The sequence below is a fragment of the Aspergillus welwitschiae genome (assembly GCF_003344945.1).
Source record: "Aspergillus welwitschiae strain CBS 139.54b unplaced genomic scaffold BDQ94scaffold_18, whole genome shotgun sequence".
Taxonomy (NCBI): domain Eukaryota; kingdom Fungi; phylum Ascomycota; class Eurotiomycetes; order Eurotiales; family Aspergillaceae; genus Aspergillus; species Aspergillus welwitschiae.
The window spans coordinates 103,901-123,338 of NW_020798712.1; the positions used below are offsets into that span (position 1 = coordinate 103,901).

Below are 19,438 nucleotides of genomic sequence, written 5' to 3' on the forward strand. Positions count from 1 at the left end.
CAAAATCCAGCACCGAACCCAGAAGTGCCCGGCGCTAGTCCTCTTCAGGACATGTCGCGCTTGGCCCCGAATTCACCGCCTGCTACTTTGGGCTGATATGATTCACGGGCGCATCTCATCGATCGACTGGACGACCGCGATCAGTGACAAAATGTGGGTGGCAGCGGTGGTGGCAATATTGGAGCTGAATAGGACCAATTACTTCCAATGGATCAAGATTTACAGATGGTGGGACTAGATTTACATGGAAGTTATGAGGCTGGCACTTAGATAGCAGTAGTACACACTCTGTAAACGAAATTGCTGTCGGAACTTGTGTTGATGACGCAGTGGAACAATGTGGTAGGCTAGTCCATTTGCCATCCATGATATCAGCATGCGGTGGATTTAACCCCCCCAGAACAGGCCCGTTCATTGGCAATGATGCTGGATCCTCGGCCGATAGCTGTTTTACTACCATATCTGATGCACCGCCTGTAATAAAAAAAGCACATTTTCTTCACCATTCTTCATAATATGTATCGGAGTTCGGATTCTTGCTCGTTCCTTTTGGAATATAGACAGTACAAAGTTTAGAGCCGGGCACGAGATAGATAGATCACTGGCAGATCTCGGATTCGTATATCCAATCATCGGTGTGCTCCTTTGTCACATAGCAAACGGAACCGGCACAGTACCACGCCCCCTAACAAACATCACACAATTATCCCAGTAATCAAATAAGCAGATGGCTATCAGACAGTAAATTAGGGTTGGTACACGCAGCGGAATCGCATTAAATCAGAGTGGATAGCTGGCTCAGAAGGGGGGTATGATAGACAGGTAAAGATAAGCTTCTCATCAAGAAAGACGGGTATCGAACTCGGTCATAGAACCCGCCGCAGGGGAAATCTGGCAAGCCGGGAAAAACATGCAACATTAGAACAGCCGTGGCCCAGGTGGCCATGGGGACAGGGAGCAAAAGGTCCAGTAAGGTATCAAAATGCAATCTTTCGGTCAACACCACACGACACCGTCGTCTGCAACAACTCACGGGGCTTCCACCGCCGCTTTTTCGTTCAGCACGGGCTCTCGCATGACAGCGTCCTGGCTAGTCATTCTACGTCCAAGGGCGCGCTCCACCTTGGCCCCCAATGCCAACTTGCTCAAGTTGTCGGTCTTCTCCGGAGTAGGAACGAAACGCTGCTTCAAGAGGGGCTTGTTTTCCAGGCGCTCCAGCCCATCACGGAGATTGTGGAAATCGGCTAGTCTGGGGTCTCCAGCAGGCAAACCTGCAAAGGTGGTTTCCGACGAGGCGACCGTAGGGGCTTCGCTGACAGTCGAGAATCGCTTGGAGGTACGGGCCTATGATCGAATCAGATGGAATTGCGACGGCGATAAATGTGCGTGGATATCGCACGTAAGTAGACTTACCGACTGGGCCATGATGGGTCTCTCAGACTCTAGCGATGTATGTCTAGCCATGTTCACGATGGTGTAGGATGCGGTGGGTCGTATAATGCGTGCAGTTCAAAGCGTGTGCAGAATAGTGGAACAACAAAGGCTGCGAGGTTTCCCAGAAGAATGTATGTAACCTGTAAGATAGGATTGTACCCCGGTCAGCGAAGCGAGAACTTTAAGAGGCGCGGATATCAAAGGAACAACTGCAACAGCACCGAAGAGACACAAGAGCCAGACAAGCAGATGGGTCGTCCACAGTCGAGAAAATAAAGGAGGGATAAAGGTAAGGCAAGGCATCAATAACTAATCGGGATATTTTTTTTTCTGGGAAAATGATCCCGAGTGATTAAAGACGCTGATTGAGCCAGGATCAGCAGGGCTGGAGAGAAGAGGGGTTCTCACCTTAGAACATTCAATTCCTTCCAGGGTCAGTATGCGATCAGTATAGGTCAAAGGGGATATCTGATGTGGGCAAGATCAAAAGAGGAGGAAAAGGAAGAGTAAGAGTAAGAACGAGGTCCCTGATGAGAGTGTTGGACTGCGCGCAGCCGTGCCATGCATTCGACTCAGGAGAGGCCGGGGGCGAAGGAGGCGGATGGGGTGGGTCACCGGCAGGCGCCAAAACGCAATGCTGATAAAATCTTCTTCCTCGTCGACGGTCGGAAAGGATTGGAGGGGATTTGTCGTTTTGACGGCTTTAAGGTTTTCTTGTCCTGATTTCCTCCAAAATCCCCTCCTTTGCCCGGATCTGGATTTATCTCGTGGTGAAGGAACCTTGTGGATGTATGGTTCAAGAGATAGAGTTGATATCTAGTGGTGAGATACATAGTATGGTTCCAAGCCCGTTTCTCTTGTTTCTCCAGTAATCTAGTGTCTAGTGCAGTGGTCGGCAGGGACACAAAGATGGGTATGCGACCCATCTGGAGCCGGCCTAAACCATCGCAGGCAGCCTGAGACACCGGACTATGTTGGGACGTCGGCGGCAGACACGAGCGCCATCACCAAACAGGGATGCTTGCGCGCCCGACGGATTGATCGTCATGCACTCGAAATTACGGAGTATACTTGAGGGTATTGGCGATCGGCTGGCTGAAAGGAGCAGACCAAACGGAAGTGGATGCATCATACCATACCAGCTGCCCCTATTTTCAGGTACGTACTGAATAGGTGGTTATTGTGTACCAGTTCAAGGCATGCAAACTAAACTAGATGCTTGCTTTTTCTTGAGTATCCTGCACATGTTCTGTTCTGATTCATTATCCAGACCGAGAGAACGCCGTCTCTCTTACAATGCCACAGGTGGTATCCTAGCTATATCTATATAACACTAGTTCAAGTAGTTAAAACGGTGGGAATTCCACCACTAGAATTATTGATCCCAATTCGTTATGGAAACTAACTAGATAACTATTCACTACCACTTTTAACAGTAAGAGTGTTCAGGCCCTTCCCGGCCAGGCCCGCCACGTGCGGGCAAGTGGGCAGCCACGCGGATTTAACGATGGCAGCAGCAGCGCATCTTCACCCACCAGTGGCCCCCATTTCCTTGGTCCTGAACCCCAGCAAACCTTCTCTACTCCCTCCCCTACTTACCCCCCGGGTCTCTTCCGTGCAGACTCAACTCAATAGTGGCTGGCATACAGTAGTTAACATGTAATGCATGCTTTTCTTGTCATGACATTCCTTGTTTCTTGAGTAGCAAGAAAATTGGTTCGTGAGACTGCAAACGATGTAAGACATGCATGGGTGATTGACTGATTGCTCCGTCCCGTCTGAAGGATCTTCAACATGCACGACACCGCTGCCGGTTGTTGAAAATCAAAACGCGAATATCATTTCTTGGTTGGCTACATGTGCGGGATTTGCTTGCACACTATCACAGTGCTGGAGGGGGAGATCTGGCTGACTTGCATGGAGCGGGAGTGGTTCTCCGACAGTGAATTTCCGTCTAGGGCAGTCCACTAAGTAGGTGAACTAGGTGCTGACCGCTGATAGACTCAGTGGATAAGCCCGTTGCTTTATATTTCTGATAGCTGGATAGAAATCTTATCTAGATGACCCTTTGGCCACTTAATTTATCTTCAATCTGTCAAAGTAATCTATTTATACGAGGTCTTCTGACTGCTACTATAACCCCCTATGTACTACGAGTAATCTCAAAGCGGGCGCTAAGGCGGTATCCCCGTAACGCCGGCATTATGGAGCTACCCCTCGTCTTTTTATTCTCGAAAAAAACATCGCAGGACGTCATCATATCCCGTTGACTTTGCAGCTTCCCATTTGTTTCTTATATTTTAGTTTAGCATCCACTGTGATTTATATTTCTGGTATCGAAACATTGATCTAGCGGGAAACCCTGGCCTCACCTGAGCGCTGAAAATGCCGAAACCAAAGTCTTTCCTCAAGGAATCTAAGTCTAATAAGAAAAAGGCGACCCAGCGGGTATGCTCAAATGACCCTTCGATCACGAATACTGTCCCTCTAACTCTACCCCCCAGGCCCCGGAAACTGCAGATGAATACTTAGCCCGTGAGCCACCCAGAATCCGGATTGAATTGAATCACCTGGTCAATTTCAGGTCATATATCGCCGTATAGCTTACCAAGATGTCCCAGTTGGTGTCGAACAGGAAGAGGCCGGAGAGAAATGGCGCGCCGGAGATGCAGCCAAGTCCCTGCGCTTCTTCATGCGCGCCATCAATACCTACGATGAAGGCTTGAGCAAACATCCCAGTGCGTTTGACCTGGCATATAACAAGTACGTCACACGCCATCCAAATTCATCGTTGCCTTATCTACTCGTTATGGACGCGTCCGTCAGTAACCTTAGTTACTGACATCTGATAGAGCGAGAGTTCAATATGAAATCACGCAACATCCCAAACTAGCTGCTCAGCTGTCTGCGCCACTATTGGACGTCCTGCGAGTAGCGCTTGATTCTCACAGAGCAGCGCTTGACCTGGAGCAAGACAATGCAGATGCGCTTTTCAACACAGCCCAAGTACTCACCAGCATTGCCGAGGCGTTGACTGAATCCAAACGCCCATCGGATGACCGGCTCTCTCAGGCAGTAAAGCTTTTGCAAGAAGCCATAGAACTCTTCCAACGTTGCCTAACTGTACAAGAACTCAAGTACACCGAAATGCAGGAGCAGATCAACCAGATGACGTCCGGCGAAATGGACCCTGCTGAAACTCAGATGCAAGATACACCGCCAGAACTGCCACCTGCGGACGAGTCGAAGTCGTCAGACCAGCAAGAACAATGGGCTGCTATTGTTGAGCCCGTGACTAAGGACACACTCGTCGACACAGCTGTCGCACAACTGGAAGCCATCACAAGCCTCTGTAACCTACTCACGTTCAACCCTGAAGTAGGTGTCACTTGGGTAGAAGAGTATTCATCAGAGCAGCTGCAGAAACGAATCTCGGCATATGTCGAGGGGTCAAACAGGCACTACGAGGCCAATCTGGCTCGTGCCAAGTTCGCCTGCTCCCTGAATGAAGTCCTGTACAGAAGCGGACGGACCGAAGTTGGAACATACTCCGAGGAAGTTTCGCGAGCTTTCGGTCCTGATCTGGATCTATCCAACGACCCGGATGGCCTGTGCAGCAAAGCAGACGCGCTCACTTCTTTCAATACGGCGCTCACAGATCTCCCTCCGTATGAGCCGGAGGCCTTTATGAAAGCGCTGTCCCTTCGATGGCAATCCCTGTCCGCTGCCTTGGACGCATTGAGCAAAGCGTCCAAACTCCCCAATGCTGAAAACCTGCCAAAGATTCATCTGGCCAGAGGAGACGTGGAGATGGGTAGGTGGAGGCTTGGCTTGGCTCCGTGGGACTATAACATGGCCCGAGATAACGCAGCTACACTGCTGCGCAACGCCCAGACTTATTACCGTGGTGCAGCAGCCTTGGCGAAGAGAGACGGTGCTGCGGACGAGGAACGAGATGGAACCTGCAAGGAGGCCATTGCTGCTGCACTGGCAGGCCAAAAGGACAAACTCCAGCAGCTCCGGAAAGCTGCGCCCAAAGAGCTGATGCTCGTTGCGGAGGATGTGGTCGAAGACGGATGGATGGGTCCCGGTGATATGGAGGTTTTGTTGTCGTAGTCATACAATACCCCGATCCATTCGAACTTGAAAGGGAGGGGGGCTGTCCCCGCCATCGTAAAAATCCCAAGCCACCAGATCAGATCTCAGATCTAGCCTTAACCTCTCCATCCATCTGCGCAGCTTCCTGTCGAAGCTGATGCTCACTCGTAAACTGCGTCGTCGCGGCCGCAGCACCCTCCAAATCAGCAACCACAGCCTCCAACCCCGACAACAAACTTTCAATCTCAGACCTCTGCGCCTGGACCTTCTCAGCCAACTCCGCATTCTGATTCTGCACCGAATTAATCTTCGCATCCAAATCCGCCTGCGTCTCCATCAGATGCGGCAACAGATGCGCTTTGTACAATTCCTCCGGACTTAACGTATGCGGCCTACCAAGCACAAATCATTCCAGTTAGCCATCCATCATCCACAGGCCCCCAATGTAATGATACCAAATAGCAACAAAAGGATAAGGAAGGGTAGACATACGCAACACTATCCCCACCGACTCCTCTATCCTTCCTAACCTTCGCCTCCCCAACCAACCGATCCAACTCATTTAACTGCCTAACAGCATCCCTCTCGGCCAGAATATCCTCGAACTCGGCCTTCGCGCTCTCCTCCAACTTCGCATTCAACTGTCTCCACACGCTCTCCAAGCTAGCCGGGACATGTTTCGCCGGCGTCGGAAAACACCCGCTGAAATTCGCATACGAGTTTGCGCGCAGCGTGCGCGCGAGCGCCTTGTCGAAAATCTCTTGTAGTTTGGAGGCGCGCGGGCCTGGTGTTAGGGGGACCGGGGCGGGAGGAGGTGGTGAGGGGGAGGCGCCTGGTCTTTGGGCTGATGGGTTGGGTTCGGTGGACATGGTTTCTTTCGTCGGTTGAGGGATTGGAGGTGGTTGAAGAGTGTCGATTGGGGTGTAGTATTGGTTATGCTGAGCCTTAAGTTCGTTTCGGGCCCCTTTGTGTTGTTGTTTTCGTGGTTGTAGGATTATGGAGAATAGTAGATTGATGATGGGATTGGAGGACGCGCCGGGAGACGCGCGACTATTGATCATCACGTGACCTATATAGATCCGGCCAGAAGGCCGGAGTACCTACATATATTGCAGATTTTAGGTACCTATAAAGTAAGATGTGTAGGCTACTGTATATTTGTAGTGCTTAAATCAGTTTGAAAAATATAAAGATGGTCCTTATTGTATGTTGTCTTTTCGTGGCGAGCTGAGATTAGCTACTGTGTTCAACTTGGTTGCGTGGAATGTTAGGGCTTATATCCGGCACTGATAAAGGCTTGTCAGGATTGATTTAGTTGTCTGCGGGACAACATATCGTCGCTGCTGTCCCTGCGCTTGTAATAAGCTACGATAATGGAAGGTAATAGAGAGCAATAGATAAGTATAATGGCTAAGTTTATCTACGAGATGCCATCGGTTCTCTGGGTCCATATGCAACGCAAAGAAAGCAGAAAACAGCAAGAATCATTCGAATGTCCTCTCAGGAGTCAAACGCCGCGCTCCCCATTCTAAAACCGAATCCGTTGCTCGTCAAGCCTTCCACGAGGAAGCAGATGAACGCAAGTCAAGGTAAACGATAGGCTGTACATGATGAAAACGAACTATAAGGAAAACAGAAACGCATCAAAGAACTCAATATGTTTGCTGTGGGGGAACCATGCCACCATACGCCCCAGCCATTTGTTGTTGTTGTTGCTGCTGCTGCTGTTGCTGCAATTGCGCCTGCAATTGCGGGAGATCGCGGAACCAGGGGTGATGCAGGGCGTCCTGGGCACTGATCCGCATCTCTGGCCGGAGCTGGAGCATCCGGCTCAAGAGATCCAGACCTAGGGGGTCAATCTGGGGGAGAATGAGACTGAGATCCTGCGTCGCATATACGTGGAAGTTTGGCTTGTACTCCGGGAGCTGGGAGATGCCGGGCCATGAGCGTTCCGAAGGGGTTCCCATCAGGCGGAAGATCTTGATAAGCTGGTCTTCGTTGGTGGTGCCGGGGAACAGAGGACGGCCAGTGTAGAGTTCCGCCATGATACATCCAGCAGACCAGATGTCGATGCTCGTGTTGTATGTGCGGCTGCCCAGAAGCACATCTGGGGCACGGTACCACAAGGTCACGACTTCGTTGGAGAAAGTATTGACGGGAATGCCAAAGGCGCGGGCTAGACCGAAATCTCCAAGTTTAAGTTGTCCCTTCTTGTTGATGAGGAGGTTTTGAGGCTTCAGATCGCGGTGGAGAACGCGGTTCTCATGGCAAAACGCAATGCCCTTGAGAAGCTGGTGCATGAATGACATGATTGTGGCTTGGTCCAACTGGCCGCGGTCGGCGCGGGTATCCATGTACTTCTTCAGATCCTTGTCCATGTACTCAAAGACGAGCATGAGTTTGTTCTCCGTGTGAATCACATCATAGAGCGACACGATGCTCTCGTGCTTCAGCTCCTTCATCAACGATATTTCTCGAATGGCGGTGGATGGCGTTCCCTCTTCAGAATCGAGATGGATCTCTTTCAGGGCGACCAGCTCGCCAGTTTGGCGATTGCGTCCCTTGAAGACCTGCGAGAGGGTGTCAGTACATAGTGCGATTTAAGAGGATCGGCCGTGCGGAGGGAGGGGTTCGTACGGTGGCATAGGTGCCTTCTCCAAGCTAGAATCAGCAGTTAGCATCACAAATCTCTCATTTGATGGGTGATATCTTGGTAGACAGTAGGGAAGCCATCAAAACACACCTTTTCCAGCTGCTGGAACGAGCTGGGCTGCTGCTTGTCCATGGTGGTCGATGGTGCGACGGTGGTACTCTGCGCAGCAGGAGTTGGATGAGAACGAGAGGTGGAGCGTGGGTGATGGAAGAGAAAAGTCTTGGGAGAGGCCAAGTTAGAGATGAGATCCAAATAGTCGGCGGTTGGAGGTTGCAATGTCCTGCTTTTTGAGCGGTCGCGACCGTCCATGTCCATGCTGATCTGAACCGGCGAATGCAGAGCCCCGCGCTGGAATCGAACAGCGGACGGGCGGCTGACTGGCCCGCCATCACTTTGTAACTCGCCTTCTCCTACTTGGCTGGTCTCCACTATCCCGGCGTCTATTACATGCCTATCTTAACTCGCCGTTGCCAATCATTCTGGAGTGCCTATAATTATCTTTTCTAGAGTATTCCATCTGATGGATACAGTTAATTTGGATATAGTAACGTCTCCAATAATGCAGGCTTGGATTCAACTTTTATCGCTTGTACATATACTATGATGCTTATCTGTAAGCGGTTCATACACCTCACCGCCATCTATACATCACATCCTTTTTTCAATCTATATATGGACCCTAATGATGAGTAAGTGAAGGCAGTTGTGCTGCCACAGGGCCTAGAATATCCTGGGACGGGAGACTGCAACGGACATGCCGGCATACAGCCTCCGTCTCTTGTTCCGCCTTGCTAAAGAGGATCGATTCGTTCCGGACACCTCCTATGTTGATGATGCCAATCGGCATCCCTCGTTTATAGGCCCTTTCCACTAGGCGCCACGCCGAGTATGTGGCGAGACTGCTGCCTAGGACAAGGAGCCTGCCCGCATCATCGATGGCCTCTTCTGCTCCCAGCCTGACAGCTGGGTCGATATTCTCTCCAAACATAATGACCGCCGGCTTCAGAATTCCCGCCGTAGAACTTGGAAGCCAAGCCCCGTCGCGCTCTACCTCCACACGGGATTGGGACCCATCCTGCAATCGGGGTGGCTTCTCCAAGCACGTCGGACATGCTGGATACCGAAAGGTCGAATAAGGGGCCTCCGGTAAATCTACATCGCCATCCGGGTTGATTTTCAAGCCCCTCCGTCTCTGCTCCTCAGGGTTGTCTGCATTCAGCGCGCCAATATCGACCATTTTCTTGAGGAACCCTGCCCAGGCGGGGTTCAGCCGCTCGAGCGATTGCTGGAACTCGTCTCGCGGGACTTGAGTTCGACAATTGATGCAGACGGCAGAACGCAAGTAGCCGTGGAGTTCGAGTGTGGGTAGTTCTGGATGCGCGACAGAATGAAAGGAGTCGACATTTTGCGTCACCACTGAACTAATATAGCCTTTCGTACCAATGTCTTTGATAGCCCAGTGCGTCGAATTTGGCTTTGCCTTGAGGAGCCCCGGCCACCCAATGAAGCTTCGCGCCCAGTATCGCTTGCGGAACTCATGGCGAGCGACGAACTCGTGGTAGTAGATCGGCCGATACGTCTTATTTGTGATGTACGTGCCATTCTCACCCCGATAATCAGACAAGCCTGAAGCTACCGAGATACCAGCGCCTGTCAAGAGCACTGTCTGGGAATGCCTGCCTACATCAACGCCGCGCAGGTACGGCGACGGTGGGGCCGTCAAAAAGGTTAAAAGCGCATCAATGGCACCTGCGACCGTGCGAGCGGACGGAGGGACAATAATCGGCGGAGGCAGAGGGCCCGTAAAGGGAATCCGAATTGCTGGAGCAGTCATTGAAGCCACATGATTGATGGATGTTGAAGCTTCGAGAAGGCTGGTTCAGATGGGCGCTGGTTGATCATCGACGTCACGGCTTGACTAATCGGTCACATGACGTACACAGTCCCAATGAGTGTGAAATGGATGGTCAGTCTACACGGGGCAAGTATTACTTGATCAGATAGTAATAGATGACCAGAAGGCCCAGAATGTACGATACAGAGCATTGCGGCCGACAAGGAACAAAGCGTCCCCAGCCAAAAGAAGTAAAAGTGGAAGCAAGTCGATCTGGGTGTCCATTCTTGGTCTAGACTGAGAGGAGCTACCCCGGATCGTCCCACGTGATCTGCACCCTTCGCAGACTCTGCGAACGTCATCGCCGGCCATCTGCTTCATTCCATCAACGCGTCTTTGTTTGCTGTCGACCGGTTTTGCTAGCCTCTTTCTGCTTAGATTATAGAGTAGAGCATTGATTGGGAAAACGCCCAATCGCTCTCTCGTTCGCACCGCCCGGACATGTTTCCCGCAGTCACCGGCAATATAGATCTAGAGGCACTGAGTGGCATATGTGGGTATGTTTATGCCAGAGTATGCTAGAATTGGATGTGTTCGATACTGATCACTGATAGATCCATCTCGATTGCGTGCTGGGTGGTGGTCTTCTCCCCACAGATCATTGAAAATTTTCGTCGCGGCTCAGCTGATGGCCTTTCGCTTCTTTTCCTCATCGTCTGGCTTGCCGGCGATGTGTTCAACATCCTCGGTGCCGTCCTGCAGGGCGTCCTGCCAACCATGATCATTCTCGCGGTGTACTACACTTTAGCCGATGTGGTGCTTTTAGCACAATGCTTCTACTATCGGGGATTCACACTGCGCGACGAACCATCCTCGCCGCCGCGGCCTGTCTCTCCCATCACGGCAGAAACTTACGACGAGGACACTGAGATTCCCTCTCCTGTCGTGCCTCGGAAGCCCACAGAGCGCACCACGTTGCTTTCCTCCAAACAACGCAGTGCCTCTTACCAGGCTCCTTTGGACACTCGTAGCCCAGCATCATCGGCTACCATCACCCCTCACCACCAGCCCTTGCTCGCCCATCGCCGTCACTCCGCCTCTTCATTTCTTCATACGACCGTCGACGGAACTCACCTCTCCCCAGTGACTCCGCTCGTCGAACCAGCCAAGCAACCCCGTCCCCCTCGAACCCTAACACTGCTCCAAGCCACCTTCTTCAACGGTTCGGCCATCATCCTCGTCTGTGCCGCCGGCATCTTGGGCTGGTACATCAGCCAAACGTCATCACTCTCATCGGACAAGAATAACAACAACAAGCATAAAGACAGCCCTGATGACCTGAAAATGGACACACTAGGCCAAGTTTTCGGCTACCTCTGCGCAGTCCTGTACCTCGGTTCCCGCCTCCCACAGATCCTCCTCAATTATCGCCGCAAGTCAACAGACGGTGTTTCCCTGCTCTTCTTCCTCTTCGCCTGTATCGGCAATTTGACCTACGTCCTTTCAATCCTGGCGTATTCGCCTGTGTGTGAACGCTCGCATCATGGTCGATGTCGATCTGATGAACTGGCATCGCTGTATGGTCGATATATTCTGGTCAATCTGTCTTGGCTGATTGGGAGCTTTGGTACGTTATTGCTGGATATGTGTATCTTTATCCAATTTTTCTTGTACCAGGATGCGAATGGGGGTGAGGTGGATGCAGAGGCGAGGTAAAATATTCGCATGTGGTTTACATTCTCTCTTGTTTATTCTTTTTTTCTTGAGTGATTATGCCTCTGGGAAGACATAAAGAGGTGTTGGTGTTGGTACTTAGGGATTGCTTGATTTATAATGATTTATTCTGAAAACGCTTGCGTGCTATATGGCCAGGTTGCTATGCTACTCTTGCTCATATGATTGGCGCTTGGTTGGATCGGAGTTGCTTTTCGTGTATATAATTATTTATTATCTTATACTATACTTGCTTCTACATTAGGTGTATAATGTAGTAGTCTACGTATCATGTTTACAAGGTAAGTAATAGCAGAGTCTCGACATCTCGCAATGATTACCATTACACAAGTAAAGCAGAGCTAAGCTAAGCTAAGGCTAAGCTACACAAAACAAGTAACTAGCAAGGGAAGCAACTCCAGAACCTAAAACACCACCCACATGCACCCACAACATGGATGTAGACCATAACTCCACGCTTTCAATTTGCATACCCCCTTCTTCTCCATCTTCCAACTCACATTCCTTTCTTCCTCCCCTCTTTCCTTTCTCTCAGATACCAAGAAAGAAAAGAAGAAAGAAAATTACTCACTAGGCGGCCTAACCTTAACCGGCCCCTGCCCAACCTCATCCCAATTCGTACTCAACGACGTCCCCTGACTCTCCACATAACTCTTCACCATAGCGCGGCGGGTATCCGGGTCCGCATTGGCATAGAGTTTCTTGAAGAAGCCATCGACGGCATCACCGCCTCCGAAGTCGGAGTTGATGGATTCGGCGTCGGATGCTTCACCATCATCTTCTTCTCCTTCTCCTTGTTCATCCTTGGGCTTTGAGCTGCTCTTGGTCTTGTCCTTTTTCGGTTTCTGGGTTAGGCTGGAGGCGAGCTTGTCCCAGTCTTTGGCGCCGTGTCGGGAGGAGGTGGGGTATGATGGGGCTTGGGCTTGTGTGGTGGTAGTGGTGGGTGTAACCGTGGGCTGGGGAGTAGAGATGACAGGTCCGGTGGTAGATTCCAGGGCGCTCCATTTCTGGCCGGGAGTTTTCTTGCGCAGGGAGATTTCGATCTTTGTGGAAAAGACGGAGACTTTAGAGGTGGAGGGGTCGATGGGAGCGAAGAGGGGGTCGAGAGTGAAGTCGTATTCGGCGCCGGAGGGGAGGGGGAATTGAATGGATGTCTATGTATATAGGTTAGTGGCTTGCATGTTTAGGTCAAGGGGAATGAATACATACCGAGTCCTCTTTCAGCTCAATAGCCACTTTATCCTTGGGCACGCCTTTTACGTAGAGCGTCACAACAACCGTCTCACCGGACTGGTACCATTCATGACGGACCTTGACCTGCTGCTGCTGTTGTTGTTGCTGCTGCTGCTGAGTCTCCTTGACCTCAGCTCTCTCCTTCTCCTCCACCTTATCCTCAAGCTTCTGACTTTCCTTCTCTTCACCACCAATACCCTCACCAACCTTCCCTCCCCTCAACTCCTCCAACTGCCCCTTCAACTCCTTCTCCCCCGGCACTTTAACCCCCACCGGAACCTCCTCCACCTTCTCCCCACCCTCACCACTCTGCTCGCCCAAACCGTTGACCTTCGCCCTAATCTTCGCTCCCCAAATCCTCACCTCCGCCTCAATACCCTTCCCAGCACCACCCCCCATCGCCTTCCTCACCTTCTCCTCCTTATCTTCCCCACCATTACCGTCCTTATCCAATCCAATCATACCCTCCACCACGCCCACCACCCCCTCCGCAGCAACGTATCTCCCCATGAGAAACAAAACGATGGCTCTCCGCATCTGCGCCTCGACGATCAGCTCGCGTTTCCCCCGCTCGCGGGCGAGAAGAACGGCGGATTCGGCATCGCGGAGGGCGGCGGAGAGGTTCGGTGTGGGCTTTAGGCGCGAGAAGGCTGTTGAGCGTTTGATGAAGTAGCTGGGCGAGCGCGGGTGCGTGAGGAGGGCGGTCGTGTAGTGGATTGTTGCGGTGTGGGGGTCGGACTGTTGGAGGGCGGTGTCGCCGAGGGAGGCGGCGTTCATTTTGAGGTTTTGAGGTGGTGGGTGGGAGTGTAGTGGTGTTTGGATGGAGGTGTTGTGTTGTGTTCGTTGGGTGGGTAGATAGGTGGTTTAAGTATGGGTCTGAGTACGAGACGTGAAAAATGAGTCTTGTTGTTTGTAAGGGAATCTCCGAAGAGAAAAGTAAATAATGTGAAAGAGAAAGAGGAATACAAGTGGAGAGGTGAATGGAATGGAAACAAGTTCGATGATCTTCTTTGGAGAGATGCGGGGAGCGGCGCATCCACGTGATTGGCTACACATCTATACTCTCCAGATCAACGATAAAAGAAGGTAGTATACATGAATCATATTATCAATTAGTAGAAGGTTATAGTAGTATAGTAGTAATACATGTACTCATAGAAGAGCAATCCATAGAAGATCAGACCAACTCCTCATTGCCAAACTTGCGCGCATACAATCCCAACGCCCGGATCGGCCAGTACAGCTTATAGTTGGGATACGAAATCATGCTGTCACTCGTTAGTGGAGAACTCTCAGTCAATCGATCATGATACTCACCAAGATTGGTTAAACACTCCCTCAATCGACTCCTGCAACCACTCTCCATTGGCCTGCTGCCGCGACATCAGCAGCTGCATTGCTTTCCGCAGCGGCTCCTTATGCGGATACCCGGCCTCCATCAACGCCAGACTGGCCCATGCCGTCTGCACGACCTGCGACTTCTCGTGCTGCACATAGACGTGCTTCTCGCTGCTGAGGTACGACTCGCCCCAGCCGCCGTCCTCCTTTTGCTTCGAGATGAGGAATTCGCATCCGCGTCGGGAGTCCGCGCTCGTCTCGTACGTCTCTCCGATGCTGGCCAAACTCTCCAGGGCAAACATCGCCGCGTACGTGAAGCAGATGCCCCAGGACCCGTACCAGCTGCCGTCGGCGCGCTGCACCCGCTTGATGTACTGAACGGCCTTTTCCTTGGCGGACTTGATCTCTGCGGCCCGGTAATTCGGATAGTATTTGCTGAAGAGGGAGAGCGCGGTGACGGACGCGGTCGTGCACTCGGGATAGTCGTATCCGATCATGATCCCGCCGAACACCTCGGCTGCGTTGAGCCACTCGACTTTCTCGGATGCCCGCGTGGTTTCGTACTCGGTGAACCCACCAGTGGGGTTCTGCATCAGGAGCAGGCAGTCGACGCTGTCCTTCAATCGCTCCTCCGAGATCAGTTTCGGGAAGTTGTGCATCTCCTGCAGCTGGATGGTCGAGCGCAGTCCCTCGGCGGTGCAGTCGCTGACCGTGTATCCCTGCGTCTTGTTGCTGAATGGCCATGCGCCCTTGCGGTGCTGGCGGTAGCACTTCTCCTGGTCCGGCACGTTCTCGCGCAGCTGATGGTCTTCCAGGAACTCCAGTGCCTTGGTGAGCATGGGCCGCCATTTCGGGTCATCGCCGAACCCGGCCACCACGATACTCTGCGTGATAAAGGCCGTATCCCATACCTGGACGCCGTTGGTGCCGTTCATCAGCATGCCCTCGTCCTTCATCCACATGTAGTCGTGCAGCCGTTCGCGATGGCGACGGACCGAGTAGCTGTCCGGACCGTCATGTTCGTAGCACACAATCATGTTGAACGGGTTGCTCACAGGCCCCAGGCCAGCGTAGTCGGTATTCTCGTCCTCCATGCGGACCAACTCCCACGTCCACTCCTCCGCGCGACGCACAATGGCAGGGACACGAAGGTAGGGGTTCCAGATGTTGACGAGCAGAGAGTTCAAGGTATTCAGCAGCCAAGTCTTGGGGTAGTAATTGTCCGCCTTGTGAATTGAGTTGCGATGCGCCGCAAAGTCAATCGAGTCATACGGCTGGGTATACAGCTCCTGCCGCAGCTGCTTGGTGAGAGGGTCCAAGGGATGCGAGAACCTCTTAGACCACAGATACGACATGGGCAGAAAGACCTGGCGAATATGAATCCACCAGCGCCAGGGCGCAAATGGCACCCAGTCAGGAAGTAGCCTGCCCGAATCAGTATCCCATCCACAAATCACCCACTAGACATGATAGAAACAAACGTACCAAATCTCCGGCGGCACCGGATTCACACACTCCCAATCCATCACACCCAAGACAGCCAGCGAGAATTTCGCCCAATGGGGCCCATAGATAGCGCCTCCAAACTGATGCAACAACCCCCTGGCCTTGATCATCCTAGGATCATCCTCGCTCACACCGACCAACCTCAACGTAACATAATTCATACAAGTACCAAACACAGAACTGTGAGCTTCAATATGCAACCCCCAGCCGCCATCCTCAGGATGCTGCCTAGCAAACAAATACCGCTTAATCTCGGTGGCATACTCCGGCGGAATAGGCGTCTTAGTAACATAATACGTGATGATCAAGACAGGCAGCAAGAACATGGGCCCGCCATACTCGCACGCCCAATTGCCCGGCTCCAGCTGCAACTTGGAGAAGAACTCAAGTCCGTTCTCGGCGCATTGCAGGGGCGTCTGGGGTTTGGGGAGCTCGGGAAGTCCCGTGGGAAGACCCAAGAAGTACTTATCTGCGATGGATTGAGGCCATTGCTCGTTCTCTGCGTCGGATTCCAGGTAGTGCCAGGTTTGGCGGCCGCGGTCGTCGCGGAGGCGCCAGCGCGTATAGTCAGTTTTGAGATCGCCGTTGGCGTCGGGGGTGAGATGGCCTTGGGCGGGAGTTCTCCACGGGCCGATGTGAGATCCCGACATTGTGATGGGGGGTTGTTGTACACTTATGGTGTTGGGGGGATTGAAAGGGTGGAATGGCAGGGTTGAGGTGAGTGGAGAGGGATAGTGGGAGGAATGGCTTATAGGATACAACCACACTCGAGAGGAGAGAAAGGAAGAACAACACACTGATCTCCCTTGCCCGGATCTTATTTGCTGCCTGTTGTTCGTGCAGCAGCTGTGCAGTTGGTGTTTTTGTTGGTGCAGGGAACTGAGGGACACTGGCTGCTGAGTCATCAGGGGTGCCTGGCTGGAGATCAGCATAAAGAGAGCAGGAAATCCGGTGTTATAGTTTACTGCTGCATGCAGGAACGCATGGAATAACGGTCGACGCGAGAGAAACATCGTAACGTTAAATCAGCGGCTATATGACCTGTTACATTAAATATTACTATCTAGTGTTTCTGCACTCCATCATCAATCCCAGAACATAAAGCACACACTATCGAGAGGTATCAAGTACGCAAAACGACACGGAATCATTCTACCGATTCCCCCGGGTATCAATCCAACCTGTCCCATCCATTACCGTAAATTATGTGATCCTGGCCTCATCCCGACCAGGCGTGAATTACGCCTCCTGCTAGCTTTTTATTTGGCTTCCGCTGCGGCGGGCGCCTCCTGGGTCGTCACTGCAGCCTCTGCCTTGGCCGGCTCCTCGGCCGCCGGCTGCTCTGTCTTGGCTTCCTCCTTGGCCTCCTCCTTTACCTCTTCCTTGGGAGCCTCAGCCTGCTCTGCCTTGGCTTCTTCCTTGGAAGCCTCGGCCTGCTCCTGCTTGGACTCCTCCTTAGGCTCCTCCTTGGGAGCCTCCGGGGCAGGCTCGGCCTTCTCGAGGTTGACCGTGAACGCATCCTCCTCCAGGGTCGCGCCGTTACCACCATAGGTCTTGGGGAACTTGTCCTTCAGGGAAGGGAACTCGCGGGCCAGGTTGGCACCGTTGGAGATGGGGTGGAACTTGCGGGTGGTGTTCTTGCTGAGGAAGACCTTCATGGCGGCGAACATCCAGCCCATGATGGCAGGCACGTTGACGAAGAACTTCTCCCGCAGCAGCTCGGGGTAGGCCATGGAGAACACCTCGATGGTCTTCTTGCTGGCCGCCTTGATGGTGGGGTTCAGCCGGAGGAAGCTGACGTTCTGGTAGTCGTGGACCTGGAGCATCTGGTACGGGTCCTCACCGTCGTAGTCGATCACGGTCGTCGCCTCACTCAACTTCAAGTCCTTGACAGCGAGCTCCATGAGCGCGACACGCCACTTGATGAACCTAGGCGACAGTTAGATCTAACCGTCTTCACAATTCCGAAATAGCAGCAACAGCAGCAGCAGCAGCAGCACTTACCCATCTACATCGCCAAAGGTCTGATCAATAGACTTGACATTACCATAGACGTTCCAAGTAACAATGGTCTCCTTGCCATTCGCCTCGGGGTACTTGGTGACATAGCCCAGGCCACCATAGCGCTCAGCACTGTAGCGGCCCTCGGTCAGGGCGAGGGGGTTCATCTCCTTGCGCCATTGCAGGGCCTTAGTCAGCTGCTCCTCGGCCAGCTTGACATTACCCTCGTTGGCGCGCAGGAACTTGATGAGAATGTTGACGGTGGGGACATCCGAGGAGTCCTTGAGGGTGACACCCCACATCTCATTGTGGCCAGTGGAGGAGAGAATGGCAGACAGACGATCGAAGAACTGGCTCAGGGCCGGGTTCTTGGCCAGATACTCGGGCTGAGCGGGCTTTTGTTCCTCATCTTTTGCTGCTTCGGCCTTGGGCTCAGCCGCGGGCTCTTCGGCCTTCTGCTCCTCCTTGGATTCCTCAGCCTTGGTCTCCTTGGTCTCTTCCTTGGGTGCTTCCTCCTTGTTATCCTCGGGGGCCTCCTGGGCGGTAGCGGGAGCGGGTTCCGTCACGGGAGGTTCCGTGGCAGCGGGGGCAGGAGATGCCTCTTCTCCTGTTGTCGCCTGCTCGACTTTTTGTTCGGCTTCTGGCTGAGGTTCAGGTTGAGTCTGAGACTCCGAAACTGCAGGCTCGGTAGTAGTAGTGGTGGTGGTGGGGGGTTGCGCCTCGGGGGCAGCAGGAGCGGCGGCGGTCTTTTCGGGCTGATCGGCCATGATGGATGTAGTGGGATGTATTATTTGGTAGCAGTAGATTAGTGAAAGATAGAGAGAGGGGAAATAAGGAAAGTAAAATGAATGTATGGTATTGCGTGATGCGATCGGACGCGAGCGGGATGGCTTTCCAATAACAGCCGTGGAAATGAACAGCAGGGGAGAAAAAGAGAGAGAGAAAAAGAGAGAGGAAGAGAAAAGAGGAAGAGGAGAAGAGAAGAAAACACGAGAGACCAGAAAAGACAGAAAGCGCGAAAGAAACGAAGCGAAGCGACAAGCAGGCAAAGACGAAACTAAGAAAGCACAGAAAACGCGCCCAATCCAATCAGAGATAGCAGTGGATTAATTAATTAATTGCTGCAGCGGCCGTTAATTTCAATTAGGAGGTTTCAACGGCGATCAGACAAGACAACTAACTGATTTGTTTTATTTATCTATCGATTTCTCTGTCATCTGGAAGGTTTCAGACCAGATCCAGAGTAGACCAAACAAACAACTTAAATATGGATCCATCCCATGGTTGAAAAAGTCATATACCATGACTCTTCACTAGATAATAGTAGAACCCAACACAAACCTTATACTTGATTCAACATCTGATCCATTGAGTGAAAGTGAAGGAAGGCACACACACACACACAGAGTACATAGCTAGTACTCCGTAGTACAGTAGAATAACCAACTAACCAAGTTACTCAGAATAGCAACTCGACTAGGAAACCGAAAATGATCCATCCCATCCTCCTGAATCTTGGAGTGGGCCTGCAAGGATGTTTCAGGAGAGAGAGAGACCGACAGACAGACTCACCAAGGAAAATCCCAGAATGCCCCTGACAGGCTACA

General features: G+C 52.1%; 10 protein-coding genes across 10 annotated transcripts; 2 read left to right on the forward strand and 8 right to left on the reverse strand.

Moving 5' to 3' along the window:
* Nucleotides 1-79: 79 nt before the first annotated feature.
* On the reverse strand, nt 80-721 carry BDQ94DRAFT_38818 (uncharacterized protein). The gene has a single exon (XM_026775636.1). The coding sequence runs from the start codon at nt 458-460 to the stop codon at nt 116-118; it is 345 nt and encodes a 114-aa protein (XP_026625627.1). The 5' UTR covers nt 461-721; the 3' UTR covers nt 80-115.
* A 308-nt stretch (nt 722-1,029) lies between these two features.
* BDQ94DRAFT_170842 (uncharacterized protein) lies at nt 1,030-1,464 on the reverse strand (the record flags this gene model as incomplete). Its single annotated transcript, XM_026771590.1, has 2 exons — nt 1,030-1,344; nt 1,414-1,464. The coding sequence occupies 2 exons, from the start codon at nt 1,462-1,464 to the stop codon at nt 1,030-1,032; spliced, it is 366 nt and encodes a 121-aa protein (XP_026625628.1).
* Nucleotides 1,465-3,687: 2,223 nt separating this feature from the next.
* BDQ94DRAFT_38838 (uncharacterized protein) lies at nt 3,688-5,737 on the forward strand. Its single transcript, XM_026775637.1, has 4 exons — nt 3,688-3,882; nt 3,939-3,969; nt 4,056-4,197; nt 4,287-5,737. Exons 1-4 carry the CDS (start codon nt 3,820-3,822, stop codon nt 5,548-5,550), a joined length of 1,500 nt encoding a protein of 499 aa, XP_026625629.1. The 5' UTR covers nt 3,688-3,819; the 3' UTR covers nt 5,551-5,737.
* On the reverse strand, nt 5,590-6,525 carry BDQ94DRAFT_38841 (PMF1/NNF1 family protein). The gene is made up of 2 exons (XM_026775638.1): nt 6,025-6,525; nt 5,590-5,924 (listed from the first exon to the last, which is right to left on the reverse strand). Exons 1-2 carry the CDS (start codon nt 6,399-6,401, stop codon nt 5,630-5,632), a joined length of 672 nt encoding a protein of 223 aa, XP_026625630.1. The 5' UTR covers nt 6,402-6,525; the 3' UTR covers nt 5,590-5,629.
* A 397-nt stretch (nt 6,526-6,922) lies between these two features.
* BDQ94DRAFT_38847 (cyclin-dependent serine/threonine-protein kinase phoA) lies at nt 6,923-8,535 on the reverse strand. Its single transcript, XM_026775639.1, has 3 exons — nt 8,276-8,535; nt 8,170-8,193; nt 6,923-8,102 (listed from the first exon to the last, which is right to left on the reverse strand). The coding sequence occupies exons 1-3, from the start codon at nt 8,498-8,500 to the stop codon at nt 7,185-7,187; spliced, it is 1,167 nt and encodes a 388-aa protein (XP_026625631.1). The 5' UTR covers nt 8,501-8,535; the 3' UTR covers nt 6,923-7,184.
* Nucleotides 8,536-8,675: 140 nt separating this feature from the next.
* Nucleotides 8,676-10,099, reverse strand: BDQ94DRAFT_144695 (putative SIR2 family histone deacetylase). Its single transcript, XM_026766496.1, has one exon. The coding sequence runs from the start codon at nt 10,017-10,019 to the stop codon at nt 8,865-8,867; it is 1,155 nt and encodes a 384-aa protein (XP_026625632.1). The 5' UTR covers nt 10,020-10,099; the 3' UTR covers nt 8,676-8,864.
* A 171-nt stretch (nt 10,100-10,270) lies between these two features.
* BDQ94DRAFT_38856 (PQ-loop repeat-containing protein) lies at nt 10,271-11,986 on the forward strand. The gene is made up of 2 exons (XM_026775640.1): nt 10,271-10,576; nt 10,634-11,986. Exons 1-2 carry the CDS (start codon nt 10,521-10,523, stop codon nt 11,733-11,735), a joined length of 1,158 nt encoding a protein of 385 aa, XP_026625633.1. The 5' UTR covers nt 10,271-10,520; the 3' UTR covers nt 11,736-11,986.
* A 65-nt stretch (nt 11,987-12,051) lies between these two features.
* Nucleotides 12,052-13,955, reverse strand: BDQ94DRAFT_38858 (co-chaperone SGT1). Its single transcript, XM_026775641.1, has 2 exons — nt 12,963-13,955; nt 12,052-12,907 (listed from the first exon to the last, which is right to left on the reverse strand). The coding sequence occupies exons 1-2, from the start codon at nt 13,761-13,763 to the stop codon at nt 12,317-12,319; spliced, it is 1,392 nt and encodes a 463-aa protein (XP_026625634.1). The 5' UTR covers nt 13,764-13,955; the 3' UTR covers nt 12,052-12,316.
* A 208-nt stretch (nt 13,956-14,163) lies between these two features.
* On the reverse strand, nt 14,164-16,480 carry BDQ94DRAFT_170849 (terpene cyclase/mutase family protein; the record flags this gene model as incomplete). The annotated part of the gene is made up of 3 exons (XM_026771591.1): nt 14,164-14,254; nt 14,304-15,749; nt 15,810-16,480. 3 exons carry the CDS (start codon nt 16,478-16,480, stop codon nt 14,164-14,166), a joined length of 2,208 nt encoding a protein of 735 aa, XP_026625635.1.
* A 609-nt stretch (nt 16,481-17,089) lies between these two features.
* On the reverse strand, nt 17,090-18,598 carry sfh5 (CRAL/TRIO domain protein; the record flags this gene model as incomplete). The annotated part of the gene is made up of 2 exons (XM_026769120.1): nt 17,090-17,759; nt 17,835-18,598. 2 exons carry the CDS (start codon nt 18,596-18,598, stop codon nt 17,090-17,092), a joined length of 1,434 nt encoding a protein of 477 aa, XP_026625636.1.
* Between the last annotated feature and the right edge of the window lie 840 nt (nt 18,599-19,438).